This window comes from Ascaphus truei, chromosome 4, assembly GCF_040206685.1.
Source record: "Ascaphus truei isolate aAscTru1 chromosome 4, aAscTru1.hap1, whole genome shotgun sequence".
Taxonomy (NCBI): Eukaryota; Metazoa; Chordata; class Amphibia; order Anura; family Ascaphidae; genus Ascaphus; species Ascaphus truei.
Genome location: NC_134486.1, coordinates 234,611,243 through 234,631,476, shown reverse-complemented (window position 1 = coordinate 234,631,476; position 20,234 = coordinate 234,611,243). Strand labels below are relative to the sequence as shown.

At 43.3% G+C, this 20,234-nt stretch overlaps 1 protein-coding gene across 6 annotated transcripts in view; it reads right to left on the bottom strand.

The window, feature by feature from the left end:
- Window positions 1–20,234, bottom strand: part of ERMARD (ER membrane associated RNA degradation) — a 93,068-nt gene that overhangs the window by 45,973 nt on the left and 26,861 nt on the right. For all 6 annotated transcript variants that reach the window (XM_075597035.1, XM_075597036.1, XM_075597030.1 and 3 more), the window contains exons 6-7: window positions 18,006–18,103; window positions 6,512–6,648 (exon numbers count right to left, since the gene is read on the bottom strand). In XM_075597035.1, the coding sequence (XP_075453150.1) occupies window positions 6,512–6,648; window positions 18,006–18,103 (235 nt within the window). The remainder of the gene's footprint in view (window positions 1–6,511; window positions 6,649–18,005; window positions 18,104–20,234) is intronic.

Below are 20,234 nucleotides of genomic sequence, written 5' to 3'. Positions count from 1 at the left end.
GGAACACATTCATCTATATCAACAAGTCCTGTATGGACACATTCATCTATATCAACAAGGTCTGCATGGAACACATTCATCTATATCAACAAGTCCTGCATGGAACACATTCATCTATATCAACAAGTCCTGCATGGACACATTCATCTATATCAACAAGTTCTGCATGGAACACATTCATCTATATCAACAAGTCCTGCATGGAACACATTCATTTATATCAACAAGTCCTGCATGGAACACATTCATCTATATCAACAAGTCCTGCATGGAAAACATTCATCTATATCAACAAGTCCTGCATGGAACACATTCATTTATATCAACAAGTCCTGCCTGGAACACATTCATTTATATCAACAAGTCCTGCATGGAACACATTCATCTATATCAACAAGTCCTTTACGGAACACATTCATCTATATCAACAAGTCCTGCATGGAACACATTCATCTATATCAACAAGTCCTGCATGGAACACATTCATCTATATCAACAAGTCCTGCATGGAACACATTCATCTATATCAACAAGTTCTGCATGGAACACATTCATCTATATCAACAAGTTCTGCATGGAACACATTCATCTATATCAACAAGTCCTTTACGGAACACATTCATCTATATCAACAAGTCCTGCATGGAACACATTCATCTATATCAACAAGTCCTGCATGGAACACATTCATCTATATCAACAAGTCCTGCATGGAACACATTCATCTATATCAACAAGTTCTGTATGGAACACATTCATCTATATCAACAAGTTCTGCATGGAACACATTCATCTATATCAACAAGTCCTGCATGGAACACATTCATCTATATCAACAAGTCCTGCATGGAACACATTCATCTATATCAACAAGTTCTGCATGGAACACATTCATCTATATCAACAAGTTCTGCATGGAACACATTCATCTATATCAACAAGTCCTGCATGGAACACATTCATCTATATCAACAAGTCCTGTATGGACACATTCATCTATATCAACAAGGTCTGCATGGAACACATTCATCTATATCAACAAGTCCTGCATGGAACACATTCATCTATATCAACAAGTCCTGCATGGAACACATTCATCTATATCAACAAGTCCTGCATGGACACATTCATCTATATCAACAAGTTCTGCATGGAACACATTCATCTATATCAACAAGTTCTGCATGGAACACATTCATCTATATCAACAAGTCCTGCATGGAACACATTCATCTATATCAACAAGTCCTGCATGGAACACATTCATCTATATCAACAAGTCCTGCATGGAACACATTCATTTATATCAACAAGTCCTGCATGGAACACATTCATCTATATCAACAAGTCCTGCATGGAACACATTCATTTATATCAACAAGTTCTGCATGGAACACATTAATCTATATCAACAAGTCCTGCATGGAACACATTCATCTATATCAACAAGTCCTGCATGGAACACATTCATCTATATCAACAAGTCCTGCATGGAACACATTCATCTATATCAACAAGTTCTGCATGGAACACATTCATCTATATCAACAAGTTCTGCATGGAACACATTCATCTATATCAACAAGTCCTGCATGGAACACATTCATATATATCAACAAGTCCTGCATGGAACACATTCATCTATATCAACAAGTTCTGCATGGAACACATTCATCTATATCAACAAGTCCTGCATGGAACACATTCATCTATATCAACAAGTCCTGTATGGACACATTCATCTATATCAACAAGGTCTGCATGGAACACATTCATCTATATCAACAAGTCCTGCATGGAACACATTCATCTATATCAACAAATCCTGCATGGAACACATTCATCTATATCAACAAGTCCTTTACGGAACACATTCATCTATATCAACAAGTCCTGCATGGAACACATTCATCTATATCAACAAGTTCTGCATGGAACACATTCATCTATATCAACAAGTTCTGCATGGAACACATTCATCTATATCAACAAGTCCTTTACGGAACACATTCATCTATATCAACAAGTCCTGCATGGAACACATTCATCTATATCAACAAGTCCTGCATGGAACACATTCATTTATATCAACAAGTTCTGCATGGAACACATTCATCTATATCAACAAGTCCTGCATGGAACACATTCATCTATATCAACAAGTCCTGCATGGAACACATTCATCTATATCAACAAGTCCTGCATGGAACACATTCATCTATATCAACAAGTTCTGCATGGAACACATTCATCTATATCAACAAGTTCTGCATGGAACACATTCATCTATATCAACAAGTCCTGCATGGAACACATTCATATATATCAACAAGTCCTGCATGGAACACATTCATCTATATCAACAAGTTCTGCATGGAACACATTCATCTATATCAACAAGTTCTGCATGGAACACATTCATCTATATCAACAAGTCCTGCATGGAACACATTCATCTATATCAACAAGTCCTGTATGGACACATTCATCTATATCAACAAGGTCTGCATGGAACACATTCATCTATATCAACAAGTCCTGCATGGAACACATTCATCTATATCAACAAGTCCTGCATGGAACACATTCATCTATATCAACAAGTCCTGCATGGAACACATTCATCTATATCAACAAGTCCTGCATGGAACACATTCATCTATATCAACAAGTCCTGCATGGAACACATTCATTTATATCAACAAGTCCTGCATGGAACACATTCATCTATATCAACAAGTCCTGCATGGAACACATTCATTTATATCAACAAGTCCTGCATGGAACACATTCATCTATATCAACAAGTCCTGCATGGAACACATTCATCTATATCAACAAGTCCTGCATGGAACACATTCATTTATATCAACAAGTCCTGCATGGAACACATTCATCTATATCAACAAGTCCTGCATGGAACACATTCATTTATATCAACAAGTCCTGCATGGAACACATTCATCTATATCAGGCCTGCACAACATACGGCCCGCGGTCTGCATGCGGCCAGCCCGGCCTCTCTGTGCGGCCCGCGATGAGATTTAAAAAAAAAAAAAAAAACTTAAAAAAATGGCTGCGATTCCCCGCGGTCCCAGGGGTGATGTGAGGTGCATTGAGGTGAGGTGCAGGGGGGTGAGGTGCATTGAGGTGAGGTGCAGGGGGGGTGAGGTGCAGGGGAGGTGAGGTGCAGGGGAGGTGAGGTGCAGGGGAGGTGAGGTGCAGGGGAGGTGAGGTGCAGGAAGGGTGAGGTGCAGGGGGGGTGATGTGAGGTGCAGGGGGGGTGATTGGAGTTTCAGGGGGGGGTGATTGGAGGTGCAGGGGAGGTGATTGGAGGTGCAGGGGAGGTGATTGGAGGTGCAGGGGGGTGATTGGAGGTGTGGGGGGTCATTGGAGGTGCAGGGGGTCATTGGAGGTGCGGGGGGGTCATTGGAGGTGGGGGGGGGGTGATTGGAGGTGCGGGGGGGTGATTGGAGGTGCGGGGGGGTGATTGGAGGTGCAGGGGGGGTGATTGGAGGTGTAGGGGGGTGATTGGAGGTGCAGGTGGGGTGATTGGAGCTGCAGGGGGAGTGATTGGAGGTGTGGGGGGTCATTGGAGGTGCAGGGGGGGGTCATTGGAGGTGCAGGGAGGGTGATTGGAGGTGCAGGTGGGGTGATTGGAGCTGCAGGGGGGTGATTGGAGGTGTGGGGGGTCATTGGAGGTGCAGGGGGGGTCATTGGAGGTGCGGCGGGGGTGTCATTGAAGGTGCAGGGGGGATGATTGGAGGTGCAAGGGGGGAGAGTGATGTGAGGTGCAGGGGGGGAGAGTGATGTGAGGTGCAGGGGGGGAGAGTGATGTGAGGTGCAGGGTGGGAGAGTGGTTTGAGGTGCAGGGGGGGAGAGTGGTTTGAGGTGCAGGGGGGAGAGTGATGTGAGTGCAGGGGGGAGAGTGGTCTGAGGTGCAGGGGGGGAGAGTGATGTGAGGTGCAGGGGGGGAGAGTGATGTGAGGTGCAGGGGGGGAGAATGATGTGAGGTGCAGGGGGGGAGAATGATGTGAGGTGCAGGGGGGGAGAATGATGTGAGGTGAAGGGGGGGAGAATGATGTGAGGTGAAGGGGGGGAGAATGATGTGAGGTGCAGGGGGGGAGAATGATGTGAGGTGCAGGGGGGGAGAATGATGTGAGGTGCAGGGGGGGAGAATGATGTGAGGTGCAGGGGGGGAGAATGATGTGAGATGCAGGGGGGGAGAATGATGTGAGGTGCAGGGGGGGAGAAGGATGTGAGGTGAAGAGGGGGTGGGATGTGTGTGGTGTGCAGGGGGGTATTGTGTGTTTGATGTGGAGAGGGAGTATTATTTATGTGGGTGAGGGGGAGAGATGGGGGTATGAGAGATAGATGGGGAGTATCGCAAAGGTTGATAGTGAGGGGTTCTGGGGGAGATATGAGGATGATGATGAGAGGTGCTGGAGGAGAGATGATGATGATGATGATTTTACCCGTGCGGCCCCATTTTTTTTTCCTTGGAGCATTTTGGCCCGTCTCGCTTTACGAGTTGTGCAGTCCTGATTTATATCAACAAGTCCTGCATGGAACACATTCATTTATATCAACAAGTCCTGCATGGAACACATTCACTTATATCAACAAGTCCTGCATGGACACATTCATGACACCACATGATAGCATTTCAGAAGTTGCTTTCAGGTACAAAGAAACAGATAGAAGAGGTTGAAAAGGAAAAATAATGGGAATAGAACAGGCTATTTATGATAACTACTATACAGTTATTCTTTAAAAAAAATAAACATCAGCTCACCTTATACCTTAATCCCAAGAACCACATAATTTCTTTACGAGTTGAATTATTAAACACACATGAAAACAAGAAAAATTGATGCCATCTTTGATACACTTGGTCATTTTGTAAAAGGGACTGATTTCTTGTATTATTTGAATTAATATATCATCTATTTGTGAAACCCCTCAATGCTTGCATCACACTATGTGAATTTACGTATATAGTGTTACTTTACTTTCATTGTGGTTGAAGTGTTATGGTCCTAAGTTATATATATATATATATATATATATATATATATATATATATATATATGTATATGTATATGTATATGTATATGTATATGTATATGTATATGTATATGTATATATATATATATATATATATATATATATATATATATATATATATATATATATATACATGTATATGTATATATATATATATATATACAGTGTTCGACAAACCTATACATTTGCACGCCCCGGGCGAGTGGATTTAACATCGTGGCGACCTCCTATTGGCCCAAGCAGCACACGTGTGGTACTAGGTGGCGAGTAGATTTTTTTGTTCGGAGAGTAGATTTTTTGGTGATTTGTCGACCACTGTATATGTATATATATATATATATATATATATATATATATATATATATATATATATACACACACACATACATATACACACACACACATACTGTATGTAGAGGTATCGGTAGCCGAGCTTTAATAAATCTAAAATGAATAGACGATACCGTTCTGTAGCAAACTAAATGCTTTTATTTGTGCGAGCTTTAGAGATACACTGATCTCTTCTTCCGGCGATGTTACAATGAATGAAGCCCAAAAAGGTTTTTTTACTTTAAAACAGTGGATTCTGGAATGTGATTTGTAATTGAAGTCTATCCCTCCCCCCTGTGCAGTATGCGTTTTATGACTAGATGTGTTAAATGGTCCCTGAATGTTAGTGATGTGTATGTGTATGTAAATATAAATTGGTAAAGAGCCCACAGTGTATAGAGCACTTTACAAAAGATGTGTGGAGTGGGAGTGTATATCAATGGTGTGGATAGGTGTGTAAATGTAAGAGGCTGTGGCATAACTAAAAGTGTGTGTAGATACTATGTGGTCCTTATTGGTATATAGGGATGGCATTACAGAATTACATAGAGTAATTGGTATATAGGGATGGAATTACATAGAGTATTTGTATGTGTAAGAGACAGCTGTGTGTGTATATGTGTGTATATATATATATATATATATATATATATATATATATATATGTATATATGTGTATATATAACATGAAAATATATGTGTATATATATATATGTGTGTGTGTATATATATATGTGTATGTATATATATATATATATATATATATATATATAGCGCAGTATGTATGGACATGGCCTTTAGCACTCATGGGAAGAGAGTTCTCTCATGTCAGTAGTGACTCATAAAACTTCGGTCTCGGTTTAGGCCATCGCTAATTGTCCCGAACATATACACATACATAAATACACATACATAATATGTAATATAAAATTGGACGTTGCTGCTTTAAGTACAATTATCAATGTGTTTTTAGAATCTGCAAATCGTCTGATTTTGTTTCACTGGGCTTCCAGTGATTTTGCTAAAATTTGTCTACGAGGCAGGGGCCAAATATTTTTTTTAAATGACTGTTCACAGGAAGCTGATTTTATGGAAGATGGCACCGGAGACTTGCCTGGAAAAACGTGTAATTCCTGTAGGTCATGGAACACAAAATAAGGTCGATGTTCGAGTGATGAAGCGGTTTGTGCGAGGTACGTTTTAAGTAACTGTCCCAGTCCAGCTGTTAGCAATATAAGCATGGAGCAATATCTGAGGGGAAAGAAACAGGTATTGTCAGCTTATTGTAATTTCCTTTTCCTGGAACCAATTTATGGCAGGGGGCACCATAGCGTGAACTCCATCCTTAGCGTGAAGTGGGACAGGCAATGTTCTGCAGGTAGTAGTATAAAAGACCTCTCCCACTACCTGCAAGCAGTCTCTGGTTTCTCCCGTAAATAAAAAAAAAACAACTGAGGCATGATTAGACATACAGTAGGAAGAGCAAATACAGTATGTGCCAACTGCCATAAATGAATTTCAGGAAAAGAGAATTACGGTGAGATGACAAATGTTCTCTTTTCCCGTTACCCATGGCACTGGGCACCATAGGGACATACCCAAGGAGTAATATAGGGAGGGGGAAAATACCACCATATCTGCTTAAACATATTTATTTTGATGCCACAGCATGAAGAACCTTTTTTGACCAAAGCTTGTGTCAGTTCAGGCCTGAATGCCAATCTATTATATTTAGCCAGTGAACTTGGTGTAGCATACAGTATGGCCTTTTTTAAGATATTGGGGAATGTCCCACCATCTTAGCTTCTCTTTTCTTCTGCATATAAATATATCATTTGTGTCATATCCTTTTTGTATCCGTTCCATTGTTTTAGGAAGTTTAGTTGTACAGGTCTCATATGTAGCCTTGCCCATTTCACTACATTCAATGTTCACACAAACCTCCCTAGAAGTTTCATGCAGCTACTGAACTGAAGCTTGCTTCCCTTAGCTTTTTTATCTGAGCTGCAATCTCTTGGGTGCCTGTGTGAGGCAGACATATTCTTCCTTATGCCATATGAAACTCCACTCTCCAAAACTTCAGGATTGAGTAGGTACTGTACTAGCTGGCTCCTGTCCTTGTTGACTTCACGAGCAGATCATCTAGATATGGGTATACTTCGATCCCCATCTTTCTCAATTTTGCTATTAGGGGAGCTAGAACTTTGGTGAAGGGGGACATTGCTAAGTCAAGAGGAAGAGCTGAATTCTGGTAAATGCCTGTTATCCACTGCAAACCATTGATATTTCTGTTTCCCTGCCCCTGGAATGTGCAACTAGGCATCTTTTCAGGTGCACCATTAACATCCAGTTGAAAGTTTTTACCTCTTGGATGATAGTATTCAATGAGATCATCTTGATCTTTCTCACTTGTAGTTAAGTATTCACTTCTCTCACAGTAGGTCTCGGATAGCTCTGAAACTGCCTGATACTGTATCTTTCTTAAGAGAAACATTTTTCTAAATATATTCCTATTTGTCCTAGTTCTTGACATACCCTCCTTAGTACTTTGTCTGGGAGTAGGTCTCTCAAAATAGTACGCATGCTTCCAGCTCCTTCTCTTATCTGTGGACATTTTGATCATAAAAACTTGTCCTTTTGAGAACTTTTTAAATTCCAGATGATATTCATATGATAGTTTATTAAGGACCCATCTGTCTATAGATTGAGCACACCCAGTCCTGAACTGGAATAATCCCCCTTTCAATGGGGGCTGCTGGGCTTTCAGACGTTCATTTGAACTTCCCTCTGGCCACTCTTTCATTGTCCCCCTCTCCAGGTTGATTATCGAGAAAATGGTCTTCCCAAACAATAGATTTATGCTCTCTGTACTGCATCCTTTCAGACAGGTGGGACGAGGAATAAAATCACCTTGTTCTTCTTTCCTCAGGTAAAACTTACTTTTACCTCCTGATGCTTTGGCTATGATTGCATCATGTTTCTTCCAGAGGAGTGTATAGAGCGCCAGTGCATCTGAAGAACAAGTCCTTGTAATAATAATAACTGCAGTGGAAAAAACTCCCAATATACTCTGTGTACAATAAAGTTGCCCTAATAGGGTTAAGGGACTAGTACTTAATGCCACCGGCACCATTAATAGTTAGTACAGACCAAAGTCCCATATAAGGAGAAAAACAGGGCACAGCGACCCACAAAGCAGACTCACTTTTTTCCTCCAGGAGTATGCAACAGCAGATGATTGAATGGCGTGCAATCTCCCAGATAGACAGCAGGAACAGGTAGAAAAATGGCAGTGCACTGCCAAAAAGACCAGGAGGCGGCTCACGGTTGCCGCAGCAAGAATTTATTGCATAAAAAAAGATTGGACTAAATGTCCCCCCTAAGCCACAGCAAAAGTCCACCAACGCGTTTCGGGCTCTATGCCCTATGCCCTTTCTCACCTTTCTCACGCGTTGGTGGACTTTTGCTGTGGCTTAGGGGGGACATTTAGTCCAATCTTTTTTATGCAATAAATTCTTGCTGCTGCAACCGTGAGCCTCCTCCTGGTCTTTTTGGCAGGGCACTGCCATTTTTCTACCTGTTCTTCCAGAGGAGAAATTCTCCCATGAACGGTAATGTACATAAGTAATTCTTTTAGTTATAATCTGCGAACTAGTATCTAAGCCATAATGCTCTCCTTGCCATCACAGAGAGCCATGGACCTTGCTGCTAACTTCACTACATCCAGCAAAGCTTCAACAATATACTCCGTTGCAAGCTTGATCTCAGATAGTGCTCCAAGGATTGATGCTCGCTTGACTCCTTTCTCTAATACTTTCTCAATGTTTGAGATCCATATGCGAATTGCTCTGGATACTGATGTTATGGATACCGACGGCTTACATGCTGCACCTGTTACCAAATAGGATTTACTCAATATGCTCTCCATTTTCTATTCATCGCATCTATAAAGTATACGGCATAATCTTTCTCTGAAAAGGAATACATTTTAACTAAATGGGTGTCAGTATTTTTCTATGTGGCTGGGCCCATTCTGTTTCCATCATGTCTTTAATAACTTGATGGACTGTAAAAAATCTTGTTCTCCTTTGCGTCCCCCTGAACAGCTTATCCGTCCGCTGGCTGATGTCTTCGGTATCTTTACGTTCGAGAGCTTCCCTCATCGCCTTTATTAGAGGGTCTATGAACACCAGATTAAAATCCGATTCTTCCATTAAGGTTTCTTGTTCTGAGAATTCCCCCTCCTAGAAATACTGGAACTGCACCTGCGATTCCTAGGATGGAGGATTCCTTTATCCTATCAAGGCTGGTCTGAGATCTTGATCTCTTCTGTGGCTGTTTACTCATGTGTAATACAGCAGACTCGACACAGTGTTACCATTTCCTTCATCCATTCATCCAGGAAAGAAACTGGCTATGTGCTCATTTGGTGCCCTTGCTGCTGCTTTGAGACAGTCTTTACAATCACTTATTTGCCTCCAGTGCAAGTATGTCACAAGCTGAAAAAGCATTTTTTTGCAGCCTTCTTCTTTTGATGCAGAGCCTCCATTGCCAATTTAGATGTTTTCCCTTTTCTGGCTGTCCAAAAGAGGTACTGTAGTAATATAAACATACATTTAATCTCGAATAAGCACTCTTTTTACATCACTGAACTAACTAAGGACTCACCCTGTTTATTTGGGTAGTTATCCTTTATTTGCAACAGATTCTATCCTCAGCTCAGTTACATTCACAGCTTCCTCCGGCTGAAAAAGCTCACTGGCATGTGCATCAGACCCATGCTGCCGAGTGCCTCCTTAAACTTCCTATCGTAGTTCCGTCGCGCCTCTGGCATCATCGTCAGCCAAATCTACAGCGCGGTAGCGTGCAAGTGCCTGATTCCGACCATGTGGGACGCAAAAGTGGAGCCCGAGTCCCAGCCGAGCTGCTTAAAGGCTGAATTCTGAAGACTCATCAGGGCCTGCCCAGCTCGCTAAGACCTCCGACACGCTGCCACCCACGGAGCGGACGTCTAAGCTTAAAGAAGAGAGAGGCTGAGAACTTGGATTAAACGGCACTAGTTGCAGGCTTGGTAAATCCATGTAAAAGGTAACAAACCCTACTTCTGGATGCAGGACAGGAAAAAGACTGCCTGCAGGTAGTAGGAGGTCTTTAATACTACTACTGTACCTGCAGAACATTTCCTGTCCTACTTCAAACTAAATAGATGAAAGGATTGGGGTGCTCAAACCCGCAGCAACTCCATCCAATTACATGGGTGATTAAATATTAACCCTGGAGATACCAGTGGGAGTGGGTAGGTAAATGTAGACTTGTAAGCATCACAGTGACAACAGTCAAACTTAACTATAGCAGTCTAAACCAATAAGCCCCACTCACGTCATCTCCAGGGTTCCTCTGCCCGCGTGTCAGCCATGAAGGATCCAGAATCCAGACACATCCAGTAGAAAAAACGAATGGCGCACAGCCAGGGAGTCAGGTGTGGAATAAAAACCTTTTTCTTTTATTGCAGCATGGTGAGAGACAAATTCACCCCCTTGGGGGACACAGACAGGGACCTCCTACGCGTTTCGGACCAACGGGTCCTTTATCAAGGAGTATGGGATATGCTCAGAGTGGGCACCTTAAATACCTAGTTCTTAATAGGCAAATTACAAAAATCTGTGTGAAATTATTTCGCGGGCCTACTGCGCATGCGCGTGACGTCATCCGGGGCGCCGCTCCAACAACCCTGAGGATTGTGGGTAAGAACCGCCCCCTGCCGTCGCCCGCGCATGCTCACAGCGGGCCGCGAGGAAATATGGTATTCCCTTACTCTCTGCCTCTGCTCCCGCCCATAGTGACGTCACCACGCCTCTCTGATTGGCTGAGGCACACCGCTGCACCACCAATAGCTATGCTGGGCAGACGAGGCAGCTCCAATCGCGCAGAGTCCCGTGGGCATACACATAGGGTACAGACAGAATGCAGAGAAAGGTTAGCTCTATATAAAGTACACAATAAGAGCGGACTAATAAAGAAAAATAAATTATTATATGCTCTTACTGACAATGGTGCACCTCCTAACAGCAGATCCCATATGTAAAAAGACATACAATGGTGAGTACATAAACAGGATCTATAATCCATATCAGCATAGTGCTGTCATTATTTACATGCATACACAAACATTATTAAAAACAGTTTAAGACAATCAATAAGACTTTCTGTGTTATGTCTTATTTTTCAATGTCTCCAAGGGTGAAGAAGAATGAACTGTACTATTGTATATCCTACATATCCTTTCAATATTTAATTTATCAATAATTCTCAGATGAAATCATGACAATTGCCCTGATCAAAAAGCTACAATTCTAATAGGAGGCAAAACGCCACATAAATTCTAAATCATAAGGGCTCCAACAGTTTTTCAGGGTCTAATGCATCTTATACTATATTAGTGAAAGCACTGTATGTTTGCCTGCCTGCATGCATGCATGCCTGCCTGCTGGATGTCCGGTGTCCCTAGGGGAAATCTCATTGGTCCCTTGGGCCGCCCCCGCACACCTCTCATTGGCCTGAGGCGGAGTGACGGCCCAAAGGACACACAGGGACACACACACACACACAGGGACACACACACACACACACACACACACGGACACACGGACACACACACACACACACACACACACACACACACACACACAGGGACACACACACACAGTAGGGGGGTGTGTACATTACCAGCATGTATAACCCGGGGGGGGGGGGGGCCTCACATACCCGCCGGAGCCTCCGCCTCTTCCTCCCCGAAATCAGCCTCCTCCTCTCCCCGTGTCTCCCGCGCTTTCAAACCCCCCCCCCCCCCCCCCCCCCCCCGGCGCCGCTACAGTCAGCGGAGCAGCGAGTGCCCGGGACACAGCGGGGGAGCGGCCACAACAAGCTGCCTCCCGCCTCAGTTCCACGTGGGAGCGGCCGGACGGGTGAGGGAGCTGCCGGACGGGTGAGTGAGCGGCTTTCACCCACCCCTCACCCCCCTTCAAATCACCTCCCCTCCACCCCCCCCCCCCCCGGCGCCGCTACAGTCAGCGGAGCGAGCGAGCGCCCGGGACACAGCGGGGGAGCGGCCACAACAAGCTGCCTCCCGCCTCAGACCACGTGGGAGCTGCCGGACGGGTGAGTGAGCGGCCTTCACCTCCCCTTCACCTCCCCTCCACCCCCTGGCGCCGCTACAGTCAGCGGGGGAGCGAGCGCCCGGGACACAGCGGGGGAGCGGCCACAACAAGCTGCCTCCCGCCTCAGACCACGTGGGAGCGGCCGGACGGGTGAGGGAGCGGCCGGACGGGTGAGGGAGCTGCCGGACGGGTGAGGGAGCGCCCTTCACCTCCCCTCACCCCCCTTCACCTCCCCTCACCCCCCTTCACCTCCCCTCACCCCCCTTCACCTCCCCTCACCCCCCTTCACCTCCCCTCACCCACTCCTCACCTCCCCTCACTCCACTTCCCTTCCCTTCCACCTCCCTCCACCCCCCCCTTCACCTCCCCCTTCACCTCCCCTCCACCCCCCTTCACCTCCCCTCCACCTCCCCTCCACCCCCACCTTCACCTCCCCTCCACCCCCACCTTCACCCCCCCTTCACCTTCCCTTCACTCCCCCCTTACAACCTCCCACCACCTCCTCCCCCCAAAGCCAACCCCACCCCCCTTCCCAACTCCCCACCACCTCCCCCCCCTTCCCACCACCTCCCCCCCACCCCCCCCCCTTCCCACCACCTCCCCCCCACCCACCACCTCCCCCCCCACCTCCCCTTCCCCCCCCTCCTTCCCACCACCTCCCCCCCCCCCTCCTTCCCACCACCTCCCCCCCACCCCCCCCCTTCCCTGAGGCGGAGTCACGGGCCAAAGGACACACAGGGACACAAACACACACAGGGACACACACACACACACGTAGACACACACACACACACAGACGTAGACACACACACACGTATACACACACACACGTATACACAAACACACACACGTAGACACAAACACACACACGTATACACAAACACACACACATAGACACACACGTAGACACACACGTACACACGTACACACACGCACGTAGACACACACACACGTACACGTAGACACACACACACATGTACACGTAGACACGTACACACACACACACACACACACATGTACACGTAGACACGTACACACACACACATGTACACATATACTCACACACATGTACACGTACACACACACATGGAGACATACACACACACACATGGAGACATACACACACACACGGAGACATACACACACACACACATGTACACATACACACACACGTATACACTCACACACGTATACACACAGGTATACATACACATAATGTATACACACACACACACACATGTATACACACACATGTATACACACACACACATGTATACACACACACACGTGTATACACACACACACACGTGTATACACACACGTGTATACACACACACATGTGTATACACACACACATGTGTATACACACACACACATGTGTATACACACACACACATGTGTATACACACACACACACGTGTATACACACACGTGTACACACACACATGTGTACACACACACACGTGTACACACACACATGTGTATACACACACACATGTGTATACACACACACATGTATACACACATACACATGTATACACACACACACACATGTGTATACACACACAAACATGTGTACACACACACAAATGTACACACACACACACACACACACACACACACACTTATACACACACACACACATACAATGTATACACACAAACATGTATACACACACACAAACATGTATACACAAATGTGTATACACACACACGTGTATACACACACACACGTGTATACACACACACGTGTATACACACACACGTGTATACACACACGTGTATACACACACACGTGTATACACACACGTGTATACACACACGTGTATACACACACACACGTGTATACACATACACACACACGTACACATACACACACACACATGTATACACACACACACATACAATGTATACACACAAACATGTATACACACACACACCCCAGCACCACCACATCAGCACACCGGTATCCCATGCCCCCCCAGCACACTGCCATTCTCGGCTCCCCACCATTCCCAGCCCCCATCAACACCATCAGCACCCACACATCGCCACCTTTGCACCTCCCCCATCGGCACACCCACATCCGCACCCCCACATCAGCACCAAACCCTCCCAAATCAGCACACCAATACAATCACCATCAGTACAGCCACAGCAGCACTACCACCGCACATGGGCCGCGTGGACCACTCCCCACCCAAATGCCACACCCACACCACAAACATCCCGGGCAACGCCGGGGCTCTCAGCTAGTACTTGATAAAGTGGAATAATAACAGAAAATAGTGTTCAGAGAACAGTGTTGTGGAGGAATAATAATTCATATTAAGGCAATATGTTATTTTTACAGCAAAAAAAATTTGCTATTTTGCTGTAAAAATAACATATTGCCTTAATATGAATTATTATTCCTCCACAACACTGTTCTCTGAACACTATTTTCTGTAATTATTCCACTTTATCAAGTATGCATTAGACCCTGAAAAACTGTTGGAGCCCTTATGATTTAGAATTTATGTGGCTTTTTGCCTCCTATTAGAATTGTAGCTTTTTGATCAGGGCAATTGTCATGATTTCATCTGAGAATTATTGATAAATTAAATATTGAAAGGATATGTAGGATATACAATAGTACAGTTCATTCTTCTTCACCCTTGGAGACATTGAAAAATAAGACATAACACAGAAAGTCTTATTGATTGTCTTAAACTGTTTTTAATAATGTTTGTGTATGCATGTAAATAATGACAGCACTATGCTGATATGGATTATAGATCCTGTTTATGTACTCACCATTGTATGTCTTTTTACATATGGGATCTGCTTTTAGGAGGTGCACCATTGTCAGTAAGAGCATATAATAATTTATTTTTCTTTATTAGTCCGCTCTTATTGTGTACTTTATATAGAGCTAACCTTTCTCTGCATTCTGTCTGTACCCTATGTGTATGCCCACGGGACTCTGCGCGATTGGAGCTGCCTCGTCTGCCCAGCATAGCTATTGGTGGTGCAGCGGTGTGCCTCAGCCAATCAGAGAGGCGTGGTGACGTCACTACGGGCGGGAGCAGAGGCAGAGAGTAAGGGAATACCATATTTCCTCGCGGCCCGCTGTGAGCATGCGCGGGCGACGGCAGGGGGCGGTTCTTACCCACAATCCTCAGGGTTGTTGGAGCGGCGCCCCGGATGACGTCACGCGCATGCGCAGTAGGCCCGCGAAATAATTTCACACAGATTTTTGTAATTTGCCTATTAAGAACTAGGTATTTAAGGTGCCCACTCTGAGCATATCCCATACTCCTTGATAAAGGACCCGTTGGTCCGAAACGCGTAGGAGGTCCCTGTCTGTGTCCCCCAAGGGGGTGAATTTGTCTCTCACCATGCTGCAATAAAAGAAAAAGATTTTTATTCCACACCTGACTCCCTGGCTGTGCGCCATTCGTTTTTTCTACTTCAAACTAAGGTTTGAGATAACTCTATGGTGCCCACTGTCATGGGTAACAGGAAAAACAGATTTATTTTGTAAATTACATATTGTGAGCCTACATTTTCACAAATATTTCTTCAGTCACAAATGTTTAACAAACCCCAAAGTCCCCACAATGAATATCTCAGAGACCGAAGTAAGTGAACGGATATTTTTGCAGAGCAACAGCTGTTTCCACTAAAGAGTATATGAGTGCGAGTCTATGAAAATGTATGCATACAGAAGCACAGGGCACGAAAACATACTTTGGAGTTTTAAAAGGCAATCAGAAAATATAGTAATACAGCACAACAATTTCTCCTACCTTGCCTAAAGTATTATGAATGAATAATTTAAGAAGCAATATGAAAAATATATCATAGATACAGCATGCTGCTGCTGAGAACTTTTGTTCCGTTCTTGATACATATCACCTAATATCTTTCTCAACTTCCGATCATTCTCACCCATTTTCCACACCTTCCTAATTGTCTTCCTACATCTCCTGTTGTGCACCCATCTTTGTCGCTCCTCCCCCTATCCACCTAACCAAATTGCCTTCCTATTTCCTCCACTGTCCACCCAAATGCCTTTCTCCTTCACTGATTTCCTTGCAAGCCTGGTTCAGTTTTGAAGCTCGAACTTCCACATGATCAAACGTAAACCATAAGCAGCGAGTTCTGCATCATAAAGGGCAAGAGAAAGAGCACAGCCCACTGACGTGACCAAGAGGTGTCAGTAAATGCACTTGTTGACTCCAGACAAGCCTAATACTGTATATGTGACACTGCTGGATTTGAGAGTAATCCAGATAGGTATCTTTTCATATCCACAAAGTTGTGAGCTGCTGATCTCTACCCTCTGGATTAGCGGCTATCATGAGTTTGCAATATAAGGGTACAGTATTATTGATTACAGATCATTTAACACATTTTCTCAAGAAGAAAACTCCCTGATGTCATAATACCATCGCTTCTCCTTGATATGACCTCAGCTTTTTTACAAACAAAAAAAAGAAAGAAAAAAAGATTTCCTAAAATGAATAATGACTGCACTTTATGGGATACAGATGTAAAATATAGGCCTCAAGGGAGCTTCAAGTAGCTATCGCCTTCTCTTTGGGTTTCTAATATGTCCATGTGCAGTCCTTTTGTACATTATACACTCAACATGATACTTACAACTACATACAGTACAATGCCACAGATGTCACACAGTGTTTTTCACTAGTAATACAATGAACCATAAAGTTAATTGAGGGGACAATAGGGCTGACATTTTATTCCTCAAGACCACAAAGTCACGATACATCTTTGAAGGGGTCATACAGTCACTGTACACTTGTGAAAGCTTCCAGAGGTCTTACATTACATTGTTACATAGTAGATGAGTTTGAAAAAATACATATGTCCATCAGATTTAACCTATGCTAAATTTAGACGACAGATACTTTATCCAAGATTTGTATTTACAGTATATTGATCCAGAGCAAGGCAAACAAAAAACCCAGTGAAACATCATCCAATGCTGTCTTAAGGGAACATTTAATTTCCTTCCTGACTCCAAAAAATGGCAGTCAGATTTCTCCCTTGATCAACAACCTTCCCATGTTTACTTATTTGGTATATCCCTGTATACCTCTCCTTTCTAAAAAGATGTTCAACCTTTTTTGAAGATATCTATTGTATCTGCCATCACAGTCCCCACGGGTAATGAATTCCACATTTTAACTGCCCTTACGGTAAAGAACCCTTTCCTTTGTTGCTGGTGAAATCTCCCTATCTCCAACCTGAAGGGAAAAAAGGTTAAGGTGGAATAGTCTTCGAACAGAGGTGGTACAAGCTAATAAAGTCTGAGAATTCAATAATGCTTGGTATAGACACAAGGTTATGCTAAAGGTTTTATCGCAGATAGCAGAATGGGCCGTCCAAGTGGGCCTGAAAGGTTCGTATCTGATGTTAAATGTCTGTTTGCACTGGGACTCACTTGGGTGGAATCTCGTAAGGTGATGCAAATCCATGCCACAAGATGTTACGGAGATTGAGGCTTTCTGGGGAGCCAAGGAATACCCTCAGCACATCCATCTGGGTAGAACAGAGAATATTAGATGTAAGAAGAAAGCATATAATATTAATGTGACCAAACTTATATTATTATCTAACAACAATGAGATCGAATTTACTATTTAATTAAAAGATCCCCATTTACTACTTCACTTTTGCATGCATTAACATCCCATCATCCTGCTCTCTCCTACACACCCTGTTTCAACATAGATTCTGTACCACACCAATATGGAAGAGTCTAATACAGTGATGTTCAAGTTCAGTTCTCAAGGCCTACCAAAAGGGTAAAAAAAAGGTTTTAGGACAGTACGCCAACACGTTATCACCGCAACTTTTATCACACCGATATTGAAAAACGATGGTAATGCACGCGTTACCACTGCTTTTCAATATCTTTGTGATTAACGCATTTTATCTTGTGTTATTCTGCGTTAACAGGGGTAATAACGTCTGCTGCCACTGTTAATAAGTAGGCAAGTTGTCTTAATGCCAATTAAGGCTGAGCTAATAGGTGAAGTATGTGTTCATTAGAAAAATACTACAAACCTTGTATGATAGTAGCCCTGAACTTATTTAAACAAATAAAGAATATAATGTATTTTTTCTTTTTTGTAACTTATTATTTAATTTGAATTTGTGAAAAACATAAGGGAAGGGATACAGAAATCAAGAAGGAGGGGTGTGGGGGGGTAGTGTTTAACCACCAAATTAGCGCCGGTATCATAGAAACAAAAATCCAATAATACAAAAATACGACGCCAAACAGTCCCAACTCCAGATATCATATAAAATTACCAACTCTAAAAAGAAAAACATACAGCCTCAATCCACAATGACTAAACAGATCATATAACCCCCCTAGAATTTCAGGGCTCCCAGACCTTTTGGAATTTTCTTGAGTAATGTCTAACATACGCTGGTAGTCTTTCCATTGATTGCACCTCATTTATTCTCAAAAGAATCTCTCTCCTGGAGTGGGGTAAAGGCTTTTTCCAGGCCCCGGCGATCGCACGTCTAGCCGCGGTGAGAATATGCAACAATAATATAGCTTTATTTTCGTATAAATTATCTAGCGGTTTACCCAGGACCATAATAATCGCGTCTAGGGAGATCCTTATTCCAAAAGTCTCTCGCACTAAAATCTGCACTACTCCCGTGAACCTCTGTATTTTGGGGCAGAGCAACCAGATATGGGCCATATCTCCAACACCTCCACAACCCCTCCAACAGAGATTCGTGGTCTCTGGGTAAATCTGCCTTAACCTCTGGGGCGTCAAATACCACTTGAAAATTACTTTATAAATATTTTCTTTGGATATTTTGCATAGTGATGTGTTCGTTGCATTGGTCCAGATAGTTTGCCAGTCTTCCCAAGAATTCTCCACCTGAAAATCCTGGGCCCATTGAACCATATACCGATGTATGCATGGAGCTTTAAATTCACGAGAGCCAACAAATTGGTATATAGTTGAGATAAATCCCCACTGATAATTTATATTCCTGCATGGTTCTTCGAATACAGTGGACTCTGAGAAAGACCCACCTGGGGACAGCTGTCTAAGAAACTTGCAAAAATCTGAACATCTCAGTACACGTCAGAGTATCTCTGACAAAAGTCATTAAAATGTAATAATTTACCTCTCAGAAGCATATCTCCCACATCTCTAATATCATTAACTTTCCATAAATCAAAAGTACTTGTGGACTAATCCGGACCAAAGTCCGGGTTGTCAAAAATAGGGGTGCATCTCAAAGGAATTGAGGCTAATTGATAATTGGTTTTGGCCTTATACCAAATCTTAATAGAAAATGTTATTACTGCGGAGTCAAAAACGTCTGGTTTAAGACCCTTTGTTGGCTTGTTATTCCATAAAAGAAAAAAAGGAGTCCTCCGGCGCGTGGTTATACTCGTGGTTCACAAGACATGTAGGGAGAAAATTAAAACAACAAACAGAAAAGGGGTGGTTAAAATGGAATAAATATGCAGCCTAGTATTGATTGGTATTAGACAGAAGAACGCTTACATAAACTGCAGATCCTTGAGAAGGAGATTCTTCTTAAATGTGCCTCAAAACATAAAGGAGAAGGATATAGTGTAAAAATGTTTAATGAAGAAATAAGATCTAAAAGAGAATGCTCACTCACAGAC